At 41.2% G+C, this 19,252-nt stretch overlaps 1 protein-coding gene across 1 annotated transcript; it reads left to right on the top strand.

Annotated features, from left to right (window-relative positions):
* Positions 1-6,132: 6,132 nt before the first annotated feature.
* On the top strand, positions 6,133-19,151 carry LOC306714427 (tyrosine-protein kinase receptor TYRO3). Its single transcript, XM_079184458.1, has 14 exons — positions 6,133-6,168; positions 7,027-7,639; positions 9,434-9,589; positions 10,084-10,416; positions 11,104-11,293; positions 12,907-12,998; positions 13,529-13,642; positions 14,609-14,689; positions 14,785-14,877; positions 16,004-16,125; positions 16,858-16,967; positions 17,249-17,408; positions 17,544-17,680; positions 18,310-19,151. The coding sequence occupies exons 2-14, from the start codon at positions 7,123-7,125 to the stop codon at positions 18,665-18,667; spliced, it is 2,463 nt and encodes an 820-aa protein (XP_079040584.1). The 5' UTR covers positions 6,133-6,168; positions 7,027-7,122; the 3' UTR covers positions 18,668-19,151.
* Positions 19,152-19,252: the final 101 nt, after the last annotated feature.

Below are 19,252 nucleotides of genomic sequence, written 5' to 3'. Positions count from 1 at the left end.
TCCTTCTCCTCTGGTCCTGTAGTCCTCCATCCTTCTCCTCTGGTCCTGTGGTCCTCCAGCCTTCTCATCTGGTCCTGTAGTCCTCCATCCTTCTCCTCTGGTCCTGTGGTCCTCCAGCCTTCTCATCTGGTCCTGTAGTCCTCTATCCTTCTCCTCTGGTCCTGTAGTCCTCCATCCTTCTCCTCTGGTCCTGTAGTCCTCCATCCTTCTCCTCTTCTCCGTCGTCAAGGAGATCCTGGATGTTGCTTCCTGTGTTACAGCCATTGATACCTAAGTAAAAGAGACTTGGAGACCTTTTCTTAATGTTAGTAATTATTTACCTCCGTCTGGTTCAGCCACCTTCACCTAACGATACAAAATAGAGAGTGAATAAAATGAACAATCTTTGAATAACTGTTCAGTGAGACTTTCAGGTGACTTGTGTTCATGTTGTTATTAAGTGTTGATTTACCTTTGTCTGCTAAAGACATCTAGACTTTATAAAGAAAAAACACAACAGAATAACAACCATTCACTGTTAACTTGCCTCTGGTTTCTGCATCTAGCATCAACAACTATTACTCAAAACGAAAATCCATAAAAGGGAGATATTTAAAAGCTCTGCTGCAGGATGCTACCTATCGCCAACCCCACCAGACGGGAGGGAAGGCCGTCTGGTGCTTTATCAGTCCTGCCAGACCAAAAGGTTTTACAATCCTGCAGCAAACAGGCTGTCAGTCTCAATCCGAGTCGCTGTCTTCAGCCGACTGCCATAGCTTCTGTGTGTGGGGAAGCTGAGGCCTGAAGTGGAGGGTGGAGACCATCTGTAGTCCTCTAACCGTCTCTTCTTTGTGGAGGATACGAGGCCTGAAGTGGAGGATGCTGCGTCCTCGTAGTCGTCCTCACCGTTCTTCTGCCTCTTCACACTTACCTGCTCCCTGCAGTCCTCTTCCCTGCTCCTCTTGGTGGACTCTTCTGACCTCTGGGGGACTGGGGGCGGAGCTTCTTCAGGACGTTCCACACCAAAACGGACAGAGAAAAGATTTTCAGCGCTATAGAGAGTAGAAGTCATCTTTCGTCTCAACTCAAGGCAGGGACTCAGAAGTCGGTCATGTTCATGTTCATCATCTTCCTCCTCTTCTTCCTCCCCTTCCACTTTTCCATCGTAGAACATGGAGTTGTAGTCTGTATATATATAACATAATGACATGTCTCTACTCGATACAGTAGGTGTCTGTGTGCACCTCTTGTTGGTTTAAGACCCACACAGAAGAAGAAGACTCGACCCAATCAACGCATCATTGCGTTCATCCTGAGCTTAATAGTTTTCAGCTAACGACAACAACAACTCCTGATCAACCTCTGAAGACATTCACTGTTGGATTGATTGGTTTCATAAAGTCTATAAGGAAACACTGCTGATCAATGCTGGATAACAAAGCTTCTGAAGGGGTCACGCACTGGAAAGAGCCGAGGCAATAAAAGTAAATATATATATTTATATGAACTATATTTACAGACGCACGTGGGATTGAGCCAGACAGTTAGAGAGACATTTTTTAATCATGTTTTATATTCATATTTTATTTTACTGACACTCATATTTTAGATTTGTTGGTTATTATAATTATTACTACTATTAATATCGTAGGACTTTAGCTGCTTTTAAGAGCCACATTTTATATTATTTATTATATATATTATTTATATTAAGTACAGTTTTTTTATGTTGGATGACATAAGTTTGTATCACGGTGTTCCTACAGTATAGTATGAACAGGAACAATGGGAGGTTGTGTGTGTGTGTTTTTTTCTTGCTTTAAAATGCTAGACACGTATTATTTACGACAGCTGATATTGCCGTAATGCAGTTTTCACTTCGCGTGGCCAAAAGAACCCCAAAAGGTTTGGACAACAGACAGAAATCAGCTGACGTGACGTTGTGATTGATCTCAAACAATCCCCTGACCGCTGTGAGCACATTGGATCTTAATACAACCAATATAGTTGTACAACAGATATTGAGTTGACCGACTCCGTGTTGATGCGTAGCTGTGATCCACCATTGCATTTCTAGATGCGATCGGATCAATCAGGGATGACACCGTCTCCTTCAGCACCGGAGGCCTCCATATTGATAACAACACACAGAAGCTTTGAACCAGGGGCCTCCGTCATGTGCACACTGTAGGATGTTTGGCTCCCGGAGACACATGACGCAGTTTAGTTTAAATATATAAACCAACAAGTATATACAAACGTACAAAAGTATAGAACAAATATACAAACAAACTAAGTTTGTCATTCACCAGCAGGAGTGGCACATGAACAAGCAGCTTTCTCATGACTTTGCGAATTGTTCATTTATCCCACAGGGAGGTTTAGTGTTAAGGTTGCGTTGCATTTGTTTCACAGCTTCTTGTGTTTGTTTCTTCTCACTAACTGTAGGAGTGCAGACGTTGTGCAAACCATCATCTCCACTCTTCATGGATTTGTCGGTGAGCTCACTGGATCCTTCTTACCTCACAAACCATCGACGTGATGCATCATTTCAAAAGCTCATTGGTGTTCTATTTACTCCAAAACACTGATGCTGGCAGGACTTTCAGTTTGCTCCTTCTCTACTTTTGAGAGGCAAGAGGGGGATCCAAAACAAAAGCGAGGTTGAAGGAAACACTAGTGCTCTTGTTCTCTGGGCTCATGTGTTACAATGGTGTCAATCCACATTAACCTGAACCACCTCAGACCTCTGAAGTCCCCTGTAAGTACGATGTTGTACCCCAGACTGTTCCATACTGAAAGAAATGCCTGTTTCTCGTTCCTTGGTATGATGTGATGATAAACTTGATGACTGTGAGAGTCTTAACATTACAAATGTGCTGAACACCCCTGAATCTATCTGCAAACAGCTGCAAACATAGTCAACGCAAGAAAACAAGGAAACTTCTTTGAAAGCCCAGCAAGTTGAACTTTCTCTCACACGGGCAGCAAACACTGGTTAGATCATGAAACCAAAAGAGGTGGATGGAGAAAAGATGGATATTTCAGCAAAGTTCATGTGAGATTTCAAATAATTTTTCATGACAGTCAAATTAAATTACTTAATATTTCAGTAACTTACCGTTGTCTACTTTGACAGTTTTACATTCTTCTTAGGTCAATCGTGGGTGACTAATGCTCTTTAAAAATAGATGACTAAAAGCAAAAATTCCCAAACGTCAGAAACAATATAAAGAGGAAGTGGGAAAGTCTTGCCCAATACTGAACAGAAAGGAACACTAAATAAGAAGGAAGACTGATCTCTTTGAATCGGCTGCACGACTATAATTTATTTGGATTAAATCACAGTTTATCAGAACGTTTTGCAATAAAATCGGCTACAATCTTTCTTGCTCGCTTCAGGGTCCTTGAAGCGAACAAGTCTTGGAGGGACGGCAGGTTGCAGCCAATCACCTTCTCAGCAGAGTCAATGACTCAATGATGGCTGTGTAGAAGTGCACCATCATTGTCTTTGGCAGGTTGAATTTCTTCAGCTGCCTCAGGAAGTACATCCTCTGCTGAGCCTTCTTGGTGGTGAAGCTGATGTTCAGCTCCCACTTGAGGTCCTGGGATATGATGGAGCCCAGGAAGCAGAAGGACTCCACCGCGTCGACGGGGGAGTCACACACAGTGATAGGGGCTGGTGGGGCTACGTTCTTCCGGAAATCCACAACCATCTCCACTGTCTTTAGAGCGTTGAGCTCTAGGTTGTTCAGACCGCACCAGGTCACCAGATGGTCAATCTCCCACCTGTAGGCTGGGATCACAGATTAAACTCTAGTTTTAAATTTGATTAGTTTTCTGATTCACCATCTGGTTTACATCAATGTTTATTGTAGACTGAACAACAAAAGGACCACAAACAACTTTCTTTAGAAAGGTTGGTTTTTATATGATCTGATATTTCCCTCAATAACTTTTATTATGAATACAATTAAAGTCAGAGAGAGCTGGAGAGACGAAACACTTTTTACATCATTTATTATCATTTCATTCAGTCACGTGAGGCTGATCATTCCTGAGTGTCAGGTTTGATGAGTTTTATCATTTAAGTTTAACCTGAAACATGGAGCCTAATAAATTAATTCCAGTATTCAAGAGAAACCATAATCATATTCTGGGTTATTTAATAATGACGTCACAATCAAAATTTCAAAACGTACAGACGGAAATAATTAATAAATATGACGAACGCATTCTGCTGGTAGAAATCGATCCTGTGCTTATAAACAGGACACCGTTTGTTAAAGAGGTAACAGACGACAGAGAGAAAACTCCTCTACTCTGGCAGTGATGAAGTGTCTTTATTAGTTATTAGTATTATTGTTACTATTATTAAGACACAAACTTCTCAAAAGTCTCTCCAGCTGTTAAAGCCGACTGACATGCCACCGTCATCAGAAACAGACGTCGCTTCAAGTGACACAACTGTGTGACGACAGGACGTCTCATATCTCTTAAAACATATTTCCTCGTTTCCTCTCTCCTCGCACAGTTTCCTTGCGTCTCTCCATGCAACATTCTTTTATATAAATTTCACAACGTAGATTGGTCCCGACCGGTCGACACTTTGTCAGCATCTGTCTTAAGACATAGATGCTGTGTGGAGCCATTTTCAACCCATGAAATACAGATTTTTTAAAATTTGGTTCAAAATATGAATATTAACACCAGCAGCATTGGTGCTTTTCATCCCAAGTCCATTCATGTAATTTAGCTTACTGCTCAAAACACATGTTTGAATGTGCAGTACCTCTTTAAGCATTATGCCTATAGGCAAACTAAAAAAACTATTTTCATAACTTCCGAAGACGCCAAAATCATTTCAAATTATATTTTTTTTTCAGAAATAGTACTTAACATACAGAGAGCACATATACGTATGTACATGTTAGTCATGTTTAGGGATACATCATACCATTTATTATAGTTGTACTTTAGTTTTTTAGTGTGTTGGTGTATTTTGTGTTTTGTGGAGTATATTGTGTCTTTAAAAGCAGCAGCACATAAATACAGGAACTCAGAAGGTCCAAAGGGTGGGGGTGGGGGTGGGGGTGTTTTCCTGAGAAGGAAGGCTCATCTCAGCACTTTAATTACGACATTCTTCTCAGCCAAATCATAGATGTAAACACAGACAGACTCAATGAGGAGCACAGTGACAGGCGGCGTGTAAGAACACACTTCTAACAAGCTGGAAACATGGCTGTGTGTAACACTACGCTGAGGTGCGTCTGGCCTACTTTAATCCTATTGTGGGTCTGGATGTGGGAGGCCGGCTGTGACATTCAATATCAAGCAGAGGAGGGTGAGTCTTCAGGTGTCTGACACTCGGGGATTGAACAACATTACTGTTCCAATTCATGTTTAAAACTTGAACATGCTTATGTGGTGGTGCCATCATATATTTAAACTCTGAGAAACGCTGTTAGGAAGTGTGCCAGAAAAACTGTCTGTGATAAAAAAAAGTACTTTTATATATAATATATTGTAGTATTAATATACTATCATCTTTTAACTGTAAATAAGAGGATCAATAGAAATGCCCTCAGACTTTATCATATATTTAATTTGTATATTATTTTAAGAGAGGGATTTTATTACGTACAAAAGGCAGTGGTAGAAGAAGTATTCAGAACTTGTGAGTAAATGGCAACAATGGGTTAAAAAGTAAATAATCAAAAAAAGTTAAACAATACAATAGCTGCTATCAGCCAGCTCAGTCGTTGCCATGTCAAGAGCCGCGCGGAGGCAATAGATTTGCTCTGAATTTCGTTTTAACATCTCTCCATTACTGAAACATTCTAAGAAGATTTCCATTTTTGTGAGAGCAAACGAATCCACTGAATTCTACAAAAGAGTTTTATATCTAGAAAGAGGAAGCAAAGCCAGGCACCACCCTGATGAAGACGAGCTGAAAACACTTAGGTAATAGGGGAATAATTGTACTGAGTCAAGAGCAACCTAATACTGAATTACAATGGGATGCAAAGTATTGTTCCAGTCCCTGATCCAAAGGAGCTGCTGATGTGTTTCAGTTTGGAGGTTATTTTTACACAAAGTCCCACTTGATTCGACAGAGTAACCTTTCTTTATCTTTATCTTTGTTTAGTGGAGACCAGGCTGGTATGGAATGCTGACCCGACCAAAGAAGTAAGTTGAGTGACAAATATTCATTTCATGTACTTTAAAAACACACTTTAATTCATTTTTAATTGCTAGCTGTGTGAACACATGTTTTTGTATTTACTCTATTTTATGAAATTATAACCGCAATGTGGTAGGCCTACTTTACTAACATGTGATTCATTTATTTCAGCACTTTAATGAAAGACTCATTTGAATGACGAATGAATGATTTTAACTCATTTAAACGATGGTGTGAAAGCTGGCTGTAGCTCATGTTTTGGGTATAAAAAAAAAGTCGTTTACATACCAAGATGTTATTTAACTAACTCCCAGTAAATTAATAATCACTCTTGAAGAACATGGTCAACATCACCAGCTGATATGAGGTTTAATAATCATTATTCATATGTAATGAATTAGTTATTCCAATTATATCTTACGGGTTTATGCTGCCTCCAAATGTACACATGGTTACGACATGGGAAGTTGCATACACGATATGCTTGGCGCTCAGTTGGTTAAGTCGTGAGTACAACGGCAACATAGACGCTAACGGCGAGAAGCCACCAAGGCTAAGAGTTTAGCAAGCTAGCGAGCGGCTAACGAAACGCAGGAAATGCAAAGGCCAAAAGACAGAGGGAAAGATATCAACATTTTCATCAAACATATCAAATTATCAGCAAACACCTTGTGAACTCTGAGCTTTGATAAAATATCCACTCCTGGCATCGTGAATGAAAAATACCAACGCGGTAAACAAGAGCACATTTGAAGGCAGCATCTGTCTTTAACTGAGGTTGTTGAGTCTCCTCCGTGTTCTTGTGTGAACCTGTAGTTTTACGCTTTTCACTGATGTTCTCTTGCATCTTCCCGTCATCGCAGTGGATTCAGATTCAGCTCAGAGTGGGCACACCGAGTCCGGTGCCCGTGCTCCAAGCTTGTGGAAGAAGCATAACGAGAACTATTTTAAGCCATTGGATGGAGCGGAAAGATGCCCACCATCTACTGATGGATGTTTCATTTGCCCAAGAAGAGGAGCCGTCTGGTCAGCTCGGCCCGCTACAAGTTCACCTGTTCGACTCAAACACACCAATCGCTCGAGATCCTCGGGCTGTCCTGGACCTTCAGACCACCAAGCCGTTCCCTGAAACAGTCCCTCTGAACCAAATATCCGGCTATCTGAACCACAGCCGGGCTTTGAGCCTGGGCTCCGTCAGCAGCAGGGGCTTTCAGCTGGCCCTCTCCTACTCTGGAAGATGTGTGATAGTAACATCCATCAGACTGTACTACAGGAGGTGCCCTGACACCGTGGCCCACCTGGCCTCGTTCAAGGGGACCGGGGCCGCGTCGGGTCCGTTGACGGGTTCCTGCGTGAAGGGAGCTGTAGAGGTTTTCCCACCTGTTCGAGAGTGTGATGTGGACGGAGTTTGGGGTCCACTGCAGGGGGGCTGTACCTGTGAAGCCGGCCATCAAGTTATGGATGACACCTGTCAAGGTATGGAGATTTACAGTTTATTCAAATTCCAAAAAGGAGCTGTTCTGGCACAACAATCAATACCAGGATACAAATGGATGGCAGAGTTTAAAGTGGCAATAGACATGTTTTTTTACTTTAATTCATCATTATGAAGTAAATGTTGATTGCTCAATGTAACAGCTATAGAATAATGACACCATCTGTGTTTGGATTGGCTCCCTATAAACCTGGCCTTCAGAGCTAAAATATGTTTTTTCATGTGCCACTTATCATCTTCCATAAACATTTGCATGCTTATTTCTGTATATTCCCAAAAAACTATCATCAAGACATGTTTACATTTTTAATTTAATTGAAATTCATCGACCAACTTTCGACTTCATTCAACAGTTGTGAAAAGGAAAAAGTTTTCAGGCAACATCATCACATCTCACAATGTGTACAATGTCAATTCATGCTAAGTTAAAGTAACTCACATCTGTAAACTGGATCAACTAGAAATTCTTGTTTTACAAATTATTATTATTTTTTCAATTTTACTCTACGATTTATTGTGACAAGTTTTAATCCTCATTACAGCTTTAGCCGTGCTGCCAGCCGTCACAAATAAGCTGACAATGTTTCAAAATAACCTAATTTAATGAATTCAATCAACCATCTACTGGACATTTAGTCAACTGAACACATTTTTTCAATGTGCAACAAATTATGATTCGGTTTCTGCATGAGCTGCCACAGATGTCACCATAACATGACAACATTTTATTTTTAGCCAACAAGTAAGTCATGTGCTGACGCAAACATTTCACAGTATAAGTATCTTGGCAAGAATAATCTTGGATAAATGACTTTCACATCCTCTTCACCATGATCTTCCTCTTGCTTACTCTTTGTAAAGACAAAGCCTTGCTGCCTGTGACACCAAAGCATTAAACACATAAACATACTGACAATTATGCTATTCTTAGGGCCGCACTTAGGATTGGGCTGAACATTAATATTCATTATTCAAATCTCTTTGGAACTATGACTATGCAAAAAAAAAGAAAAGTCAATAATCCATTTATTACAAATCCAAGTGTAAACTTTTACTGATGTTGTAGCTGCAATAAGTGAGTATGAAGAAGAAGTCGGTGCAGAAATGCGGTCAATGAAAAAGAGTTTCCATTACATAGTCATAAAGTACAGTAAAGTTTATACACTGTAAAATATCCCGGTCACTACAGATCTCACTCACTCATAGCTGATATGTAATCGGATCAAAAAGCAACATTCAAACTTAACTAGTTCTGCTGAGAACTGGTTAACCAGAGCAGCTGTAGCTGAGGGTTTGCTGCCTTGCTCAAGGGTCCCTGCCTGATTTATCCTGCAAGGACCGCTAACATTCTGGTCACAAGCCTGCTTCTCTGACCTAAACCTGACCCTATGTTTTCTGTTGGTCAATGTGTTTTTTGTATTTTGAATAAATTCATCTTTATTGGCGAAAATACAACTTGTGAGCACATTTATAATATAACCTGCATAATTGTGGTGCAAGAGGAAATATTTGGAGTCATCCTCTGGGGACCATGAATATGCACAGCAAATGTCCTGGCCATTTGGTTATATTTAGTTCTCGAGACATTTAGGTCCGGATTGAAGTGTTTGACAAATAAATTGACCAACTTTGCCAGACTCTGCCACTAGTGGAACATATAATAATAATTTCCATAACAATGCTGTATCTTACAACTACAAAAAAAACATTACAAAGCTTCTACAAACACCACCAGTATCAGCAGTAGGAAATAAACAATATTTCTGTTTTACCAGCATGTAGGATGGGCTTCTACAAACCAGCCAATGAGAGTGGAGAATGCCGTCTGTGCCCGCCGAATAGCAAGACGCATGGGGAGGGATCAGAGAGGTGCGACTGTCTGCAGGGTTTCAGCCGCCTGCCAACTGACCCCGATGAGCTTGGCTGCACCAGTAAGAAGCACTGGTGTTCTTCTTTTATACAAAATAATGCATGGGATTGGACACACAGAGGAGCGACTGTGGCTAAGTGGAGAGCAGGGTCGTCCTTCAGTCAGAGGTTCGGTGGTTGGATGTGTCCTTGAGCAAGACAAAAATCACTCCCGTAGCTGTGCCATGAATGAGTTAATGAGTTAGTCTGATAGGCAGGTGCCACTTAGCCCCTGCCATCAGTGTGTGAATGGGTGATTGATGACAAGTAGTGTGAAAGCGGTTTGAGTGGTTGGAAAGACTAGAAAAGCACTATACAAGTACAGTACAGTACTTTTATTACTTACTATTAAAGCCACTATAGTGAATTTGAAATTCTTCAACTTTGGCACCCCCGCTGGTAGTATTAGGACTACCAGCATTACTTGTATATTTTCATCTAATGTGATTCTAATAGCATGTTTTTTGCAGATTTTGCAAAGTCTGATCATGTTATGCTTCCCTGTCTTGTCCTCCAGAGCCGCCCTCTGCCCCTGTGAATCTAACGGTCTATCATCATAATGACTCAGTGCTGATGATGACGTGGGATCCTCCGCATGACTGGGGCGGCAGACAGGAAGTGCAGTATTGCATCAAGTGCGAGAGGGAAGCGGATTCTGGCCGTCGGTGGGAGGCATGTGGGGACGATGTGGTTTTCCTGCCAGACTCGGCAGGGCTGACCAACACGTCGGTCAGCATCACAGACCTGAATTCGCAGCGCAGCTACAGACTCTCGGTGCAAGCCCGGAATGACATATCCACCCTGCGGGGGGTGCCACCTTCATCCTCCGCCACTGTCACTGTACATAGATGTACGTAAGCCCGACTAGATGTTGCCAACATGTTAGATAGTCCAGGAAAAGTCAGCGAAATATAGGCCACCTCAGGGAAGAGAAAGACAGTTTGGTGAGAAAAATAATTTAAGAGTTCAAATCTGGTTTCAGTTCCCAACTGTTAACTTCCTACGGAGAATGAGTTAGGCTTTTTATTTTTAAAGCAGGACGCTGAAACTCAAACAAAACACATTCTTCCTCTTTCAATAGAAAAGTAATATGCAGCAAAACACACACTTTCTCAATTCAGTACAGGTTTTGTTGCCATGGTCTTACTTTAACTACCAGAGCCGTATCCGGCGTCTCTACGTCACTCCTTCGCATTCCTAATATGGTAACTACTGTTCATTGTGTGTAAAAAACATGGAGACGGCCATAATCCAAGATGGCGACGCCAAAAATCGCCGTTGTCCACAAACCAACTGTTGATGTCCCAATGACTACATCCACTTCTTATATACAGTTTATAGTCTACACCTAAATGTTTGAAGAACTCATAAGCAGATTGCCATGACATTTGCTGTGCATATTCATGGTCCCAGGAAGATGAGTCCTCTACTATTACAATAAAAAGAAATCTGAAAGTGCATCTTTAAAGTAAATATAATGTCGAAAGTTGTCCTGTTGATTTGGGAACCACAGTGAACACTTCTTTTTTTCGTGCAGGGAAAGTTCCACCTGTGGTGATCACTGTGACCCCGGACTTAAACGTCTCAGAGCACCAGATAGTGCCGGCTCCTCAGTCGAGTCGGCTCTCCGTATGGCTGACAGTCGGTGTTTTATTTGGCGTCCTACTGCTCATGGCTGTAATCCCCATCGTTGTGTGTGTCCTGCGCAGCAACTACACTAAACTCAGGTAAAGGGACACTTCTGCTTCTTTAGAAATAACTATAGAACATAGTGTATACTGTATATAGACAAGTTTCTGAGTCATTGTGACACAAGTTTTTCTGCCAGATCACAAAACTAATGTGTGGAAATGTTCAGTATGCCAAGGAGAACACCTCCTTTCAGCCCAGAGTGCAGAATTAGCTATCGGCATCTAGCTGCCTGGCTGACTTCTGGATTTTGATTAGGTGGTGGATAGTTTTTAGCTAAAGACAGCTCACCCTGGTACTGTGGGTTCACGGTTGTTTAAAGGTGGGAAATTCAGAGCTATTGTCTCCACATTGCTCTCAGCATAGCTTCAGCTGAGCCGGCTGCTGATGATTACTACAGCGATTTTGCTACAGCGCAAACAAAAACAACAGTGCTGACAGCGCTTAAGCTTAGTTTATACCTGCCGTAGTAAAGCTGGCGCAAGGCGCGAATGCCACCAAATATTATAACGTAACCACGGCAGGTGCGTGGGGTTGCAAGTGGTTGCGGCGCTTGGTCGTGCACCTCTGAATTTTTGTGACTTGGCGTGCGCGATCACGTGATTTGTCAAATAGTTCACTGATGAAAACACTATTTACATGTCTAAGGATTGTACAAAGAAGGCCAATTCGCTTTCATGTAATACTTGATTTACAGATCTTGTACAAAGGCAATTAAGTACTCCACGAATATGAGACATGCTCTGAATGCCATATAGAGTACCTTTAATGCATATTGAAAATGTTTATTAGGCTTTTTAATAAAAGCTATGATGGTCACTTTAATTTAAGTTTAGTTTCAGTTTGTGACTTGGAGACAGCTGAAAATGCATCATGATCTTTCAAAGAAAAAACACAAAAAGGTGTTCAGTCTCTTTGCATTATTTCCTGTGGCTGATAAATGATGCTTGGATCCTGCATTGTAATGCATTGTAAGAGTAACGTTGTGCCAGTTTACACAGCACGCATCTAACATTGCAAGTGTATGCACTAACATAACGAATCAGGAACTCATTACTCATCAAATTTACCTTTAAAAAATAATTGTACTGCTTACCAGCAAGTTGCTTCATTGCTTCTTAACTAAATATTGAAAATGTTCATATATAAACCATCTTGACACTGAGGCAGTGAGTTTTTAATCTCCTGCTGTGCATTCACCCTTGACTGTGCATGAAGTAGAAACACTATAGTTTGTTTTTGTAATAACTCTCAGTGTACACAAGGGGGAGCTCCACTAACTGTAGACTGCACACAGCAGCATGCTGGGAAACCCATGGGGGAAGATGGGGAAAACATGGAAGGGAGAAAGAGTTACACAATGAGAGTGTTTTGTGTATTATCAAAAATAACTAAAGATATTTTGACAGTTGCAAGTTGCTACGTAATTTAATCACATTTCAATATTTCGATCTTATTCTAGAAAATGTCACAGTAATATTGTATTTCAACATATTTTTACCACCAAATTTGTATTTCAGCTGACAGCGTCTGTAGGGACATTAGATAAGAATTTCCCAAAGACAAAATATTACCTATTTTTCAATGACTGTAAACTTTTCCCATGTGTGGGTGATGATGACTAAACTTAAAGTTATAATTTTACCTACAGGTCTGAACAGGAATTAGAGCTTTTGCCAATGAATCCTGAATCCTCCTACCGACGTACACAGGCTGTTGAGGCTGCACCCCAGACATCCAACTGTAAGCGACATTTTCCTTTTCTTTTTTTTTGTATGTTTGCTCAATGCTTTTGACACAAATCGAATCACATACGAATACGATTTTATCCACGCAAGATGACAACTTCCAGTTCTAAAAAGTGAAGCCAATGAGGAAGTGACTTAAACTGGCATTCTCTCTAATGACCACCAGGGGGCGACTCCTCTGGTTGTATAGAAGTCTATGAGAAAATGACTCTACTTCTCTCTTGATTTATTACCTCAGTAAACATTGTAAACATGAGTTTATGGTCTCAATCTCTAGTTTCAAGTCTTCAATACAGCATGATGTTCATTTAGTAAATGATGGTCCATTTAGAGTCAAATAAACCATAAAGCAGGGTATGCTTTAGGGCGGGGCTTCTGTGATTGACAGGTCACTAACACGTCCCACAGATCTCCCCCTGCAGCTCAGCACAGACCACGCCCATTACCACAGCCTGTTTTAAGGGAGCTCAGAATTCATTTTATGACATTTGAGAAGTGAATCCTTTGACTTCCTACTTGTTTCAGCGGTGGAGGGGGTGGTCCAGCTGTTGGAGGGGATCAGCGGCAGGCTGCTGGCCAGTCTTAAGGAGGTCCTGGTGGAGAGAAACAAGCTCACCCTAGGCAAGGAGCTTGGCAAAGGTCAGTTTATGGTTCCTCATCAACAATGATCCCGTCATAGCCTCCCAATCTGGAATAGTCGTTGTGCAAACTCTCAGTAGGGTGAATATACTGTAGATGACTTGAACCCTTTCTTCAATACTCCTGATTAGATAAAGCAGAACAGTTGACTTTCATGTAGGAGAACAGAGTTCATGTCCCGTCACAGTCCAGCAGTGAAGGTTTCCTTAAAAAAAAACGTAACCACTCTCTTCCCCAAAACATGAGGAAAGTGTTTTTGTAACCTTTAAACCATACCGCAACCATAGTTAAGTTTTCATGATTGTGATTGTTTCCCAACCATACTGCCATGTAGTGGACTACAATATCCAACAATGCATAAAAAAAGTGAACAAGGGACGTTGCTAACCAAATCAAATGCCACTATGCATGGCTGCCAGAATGACCTAAATGGTCAATTAATTTGCAACTGCAAAGAGTCAATCTTCTTGTGTGAATGATGTTCAATTGAGTGAAAGTTATTGCAATTCTTCCCGGGGGGAACATGACTGTTTCTACCAATTTGAATGGCAATCCATCCAATAGTAGTTGTAGTAAATTACATTTTGTCAAAAATTCAGGAGATTACCAAAATATTAAGGATACATCCTCTGTGAACCCTCAATGTCTGTACAAAATTCTGTCCCAATCCATCACGTAGATGTCGAAATATTTTACTGAATGAGTTAAAACTTTGACCTACTGGTTGCACTAGAAGGAACGTCAGGGAATCACCAAGTCGTTAGGATTCATCCTCTGGGGACCATGAATGCCCACAAATTGTCACGGCAAGCCATCCAAATGTTGCTGTAACACTTCAATCTTCACTTCAAAGTGGTGAAAAAAACCAATGTACATTGTTGTCCTTAGAGCCATGCTACCTGCAAATACTTGACTTGTGAGTAAAAGTCAATGATGACATTCAGTCGTTTTTTTTCTGTTCTACAGGAGAGTTTGGCTCAGTCTACGAAGGCGTCTTTACACCAGACGAAGGCGTGGACATCAAGGTGGCCGTGAAGACCATGAGAGGTGTGTGTACTGAAATCAAACCCTTTATCAGAACTCAACTCTGTTACTTCTTATTTTTGTATTTTTTCTCTTACCCACATTTCTCTGACTCATAGTTGGAATCCACAGCCAGGAAGACTTGCATGAGTTTTTAAAAGAGGCAGAGATCATGAAGAACTTTGATCATGAAAATGTGGTCGGACTACTCGGTAAGATAAACTACCTAATTTTATTCATGTAGTCAGGACGACCATGACTACATCGTCAAGTCGTTTTTGTGTCTAAATCTAACTAAACCATAACCATGGTGTTGTCACGTCAACACCATGGTTATAGTTATAATTAGATAGTCCTGATGGGCAGGTGGTACCTTGAACAGTGTATGAATGGGTGTGAATGGGTGAATGATGACATATAGTCTTAAAGCGCTTTGAGTGGTCGGAAGACTAGAAAAGCGATACACAAATACAAGTACAATCCATTTCCCATTTACGTCATAGAAATGATTTGTTTTTCTTTCTAGAGTTCATGTAAAAACAACATATTCTGCTGAGTAATTATTGGGTAAATCAGTTTGCCATTTTGGGGTAATTTGCAACTCAGGTCCACAGTTATGCTCGGGTCATGACTTAATATAAAAATGATCGAAGGCCAACTTATATAACATTTTTACAAATTTAAAAGCTGAAAACTTCTTTGTCCTCATTAAAGCTAGGGTTGGTAATCTTGAGAAACAAGCGAGATTACACTATATATTTTAAATTTGATCCAACATGAAAACCCAGAGCAATGTTGCCAACTCTTCTGCAATGAAAGTAGCGAGCAGCACTAGCTCCAAAAGTTGCTAAATCTAACAAGAAAGTTGCCAAGTCAGCAACACTGACAGCCCGGCCTTTCAGGCCTCCTTCCAAAGCCGCTCCCCCAAAAATGATCAAAATGACCATAAACAACAAACATGGCTATTGTTAGCACTCACAGCTGTCAAGCTAGCAGCTAGAGGAAGACTCAAGTGAAGCACAATGAGTTCACGGGCAGAATGCAGGCAGGGAGAACGGCAGGTGACCCGTCCAATCAATAAATTTGGGCCGAATGAAATGATTGGACGAGCTTATTACAGTCCTGTGACGAATATCTGATTTTTTTCCTCTTTTTTTTGTCTGAGCATTTGATGCATTGATTGCTGTCAGAGTGAAATGACAATTTCAACAAAAATATCAAAAATGTTTAAATCGTGTGTCGGTAGATCTGATTTGGGGAAAGTTTGTTTGGTTTTAGAGGCATTTAAAGGTTTCACATTGTACCCACAGACTCAGAGTGTGTGTGTTTGTGCTGCAGGGGTTACTCTACAGAGAGAGCAGGACTCTCCTCTGCCTGTTCCTCTGGTCATCCTGCCTTACATGAAACATGGAGACCTGCGCCGCTTCCTCATTGCTACACGATATGGCGATATTCCTATGGTGAGATGCAGTCAGCACATGCATACACAGATACACACAAGGACAAAGATTGCTCCTGACTATTTTACTCCAAAAAAAGAAGAAAAATAAAATAAAACCATGATGGAGATGGGTTTGGCTTTTTAAATGGCTGATTTATACAGACAATGGGATCACACAGATAGATTATTGTGGTAGCCAGTCTGAATGGATCAAATTGCCATCCATCATAATGATTTTTACAATTTAGTTTTCAGTTCGCTATCTTTCGTGTTTATTCATTGGTAGGATGATTAATGTAGGCTGTCAGCCATCTACAGTCTATGTTATCCAAAGTCTAAGCTGGTCATCCTGAGCTAAACCCAGGAAGTTCACTGTGTTTTAGCTCGATAGAAGAGAACTTCACCTGTAACCGTGGTAACTAACATGTAACATACCAGAGATGGTGTTAAGTCAGAGAGAGCCTCTCACGTGTCTACGTGACCTGAGGGCCACTGTAGTTCTCCAACATGCTTCAGAGAGGAGTAAGTGGAGGGGTATTGCAATCTGCAACCTCACCGTTAGATAACACTAAATCCTACACACTGCTCCTTTTAGTTTTTGTAAAACAATCACAAAGATTTGACTTTGGTTAAAAAAACAGCATTCTCGTTATCACCCCTCACATTTTTAACATGCTCACATCTGCACATTTGTGTTCAAAATGTTTTAAATGAAATCACGGAACACACCCTTCTCTCCCCCGTCTTCCAGTTTGTGCCCCATCAGAGTCTCCTGCGCTTCATGATCGACATCGCAGCAGGGATGGACTATCTGAGCACGCAGGGGTTCCTGCACAGAGACCTGGCTGCACGCAACTGCATGTGAGTCCATCAGAGGCAGACATTGAGGGGGGGGGGGGCTTCAAAATGAAGGACTCCTTGTTTGTATATGACTGTGTCTCTGTCCTCAGCCATTGGTATTCAACTATGGCTGGTGTCTGGGAAGGAAGCTGCTCAAAATATAAATAAAGCAGACTGAGGGCCTCAGAGGAGACGCTGTGTGTTGGGACAAAACAAATAACAGAGCTCTCAATTTTGTATTTGATCTGACTCCAGAGACCATTACTTGTGCTTATTATGCTAAATGCATTTGTTGTCCACAGGCTGGGCGACGACCTCAGGGTGTGTGTGGCCGACTTCGGCCTGTCCAAGAAAATCTATAGCAGCAATTACTATCGTCAAAAAGTAGCTACCCGTGTGCCAATCAAGTGGATGGCCATGGAGAGCCTGTCTGAGTCCGTCTACACCACCAAAAGTGACGTGGTGAGTCCAGGCTTCGTGGAGCATCACTTTATTCAGACGGTCACACCATCAACGGATCATTTCTGGGTTGTGATATTGACTGAACGTCTGAATTTGTCCACTGAGAGTGTGATTTCTCGTCCCTGTCCTCTTTAGTGGTCGTTCGGGGTGACCATGTGGGAGATTGTGTCCCGGGGGAGGACTCCCTATCCTGGAGTTAACAACCACGAGCTGCTGGAGCTGCTGATGTCCGGACACAGGCTCAAACCCCCCGAGGACTGTGACCACAGGCTGTGAGTTCCTGTGCCGAAATAACAGAAAGCTGGGCGTACCAGAAGTTAATTATGTTAAATATATGCTATGCATTAGTATATCTTAATACATAGGGACTATTTCTTTGACATCGTTACCTATTGCCACACCGAATGGGCTGCAGCTTTTTGAAATATCTAAAAGTGAACATTTCAGGGCAATATAAAAGGAAGCATGTTAACATATTAATTGAACTATTTAAATTTATTCGTAGGTGAGGTATTTACAATGACTACAAGATGAAAATATGTATACCTGTTTAACTTCTACCTCTAATTTTTAAATAGGTTTTAATGGAAATATCAAATATATGTATTACTTTATTGCATATTTATTAATTGTTCATGTATTCCAGTTGTATTTTCTCTCATACCTGATTCTTTAGTTTTAAGTTCAATACATCAATAAATAAATGCATACATATATTATACTTTTCCCCCAGACTTTTCTGATAAATGAAATATCACTCAACACAAAGATGAAACCGACGGGTCGCACATTGATATTGCTGTGTCTTAAGCCATGGGGGTTATTCTTGTACAGTATGTATAGTTGCATATGCCTCACACTGCCTCCTCCCTCCCCTTCCTCCATCTCGCCTCAAACACAGTTATGAAGTCATGCAGAGCTGCTGGAACAAGGAGCCGAGCCAAAGGCCCGGCTTCGGGGAACTGGGCGAGATGCTGAAAGGTCTTCTGTCGGAGCTGCCAGCGCTGGAGGCCAGCCAGGAGGCCGGCTACATGAACCATGGCCTGGAGGTCGCTGCTGCTGCTGCTGCTGCTGCTGCTGCTGCTCCTGCTGCCACCTCTCAGGATCCACAAACAGATTCTGAAAGAAGATGGGAAAATATCTACCTGCTTAGTCCTGTGGGTGCTGCTGCAGCTAGAGATGACAGTGTGGAAGTACAGGATGGCTACCTTAAATATATTGCTGCTGCCGCAGCAGATAAAGGGAGCGACGGTCACTAAAAACAACAGTGTTTTTACTAAATTACATTTTTTACCGAAAGTGGACCTCTCATGAACTGTTTCGACAGAGAGGCAGAGATGTGTGGTACAAAATATGGAAGTTGACATAGAGTGAGCGACAGGAACTAAGAGTTGTTTTGCATTTTTTTAACTTTTTGTATATCTGTTTTGTATAGCCTACTGTATCTGTTACTAGAATATATATGTATACGTTTATGGAAGTCCATTCCTTTATTTTATGAAATAAATGAAAAAAGTCAACAATATTGTCACAAAGTACACTGATTTCATGAAAATTATAAATTGCAATACAGCATAAACAGAACAAATTTAACATTGAATTTAATTTTGAATATGTTTGTGAAAATCTTGCCTCATTGATATTGAGTTGACCGTTGATAATCATGGCAATTGTATTTGTGTTTATATCACACAGACATGTTGCTGTGAAACAGTATATGTTGTTGTCCCCAATGAGTGCAGGCTACGTAACGTCAGTTGTTGTTTTTACCTGACTTGGTATGATAAACTACAAATCCCAGCACCGCCATAATTGTGGCTTCGTCCTGTTTTCTGAGTAGCGAC

The sequence above is a fragment of the Pholis gunnellus genome, assembly GCF_910591455.1.
Source record: "Pholis gunnellus genome assembly, chromosome: 23".
Classification (NCBI taxonomy): Eukaryota; Metazoa; Chordata; class Actinopteri; order Perciformes; family Pholidae; genus Pholis; species Pholis gunnellus.
This window is presented reverse-complemented; position numbering and strand designations above follow the sequence as displayed.

Bases quoted from the DNA above. Each gene is read 5' to 3' on its own strand.
- LOC306714427 (XM_079184458.1), top strand. From the start codon at position 7,123: ATGGAGCGGAAAGATGCCCACCATCTACTGATGGATGTTTCATTTGCC. The intron at 9,590-10,083 runs GTAAGAAGCACT...CTTGTCCTCCAG, and splicing joins CGATGAGCTTGGCTGCACCA to AGCCGCCCTCTGCCCCTGTG. The intron at 11,294-12,906 runs GTAAAGGGACAC...TTTTACCTACAG, and splicing joins AGCAACTACACTAAACTCAG to GTCTGAACAGGAATTAGAGC.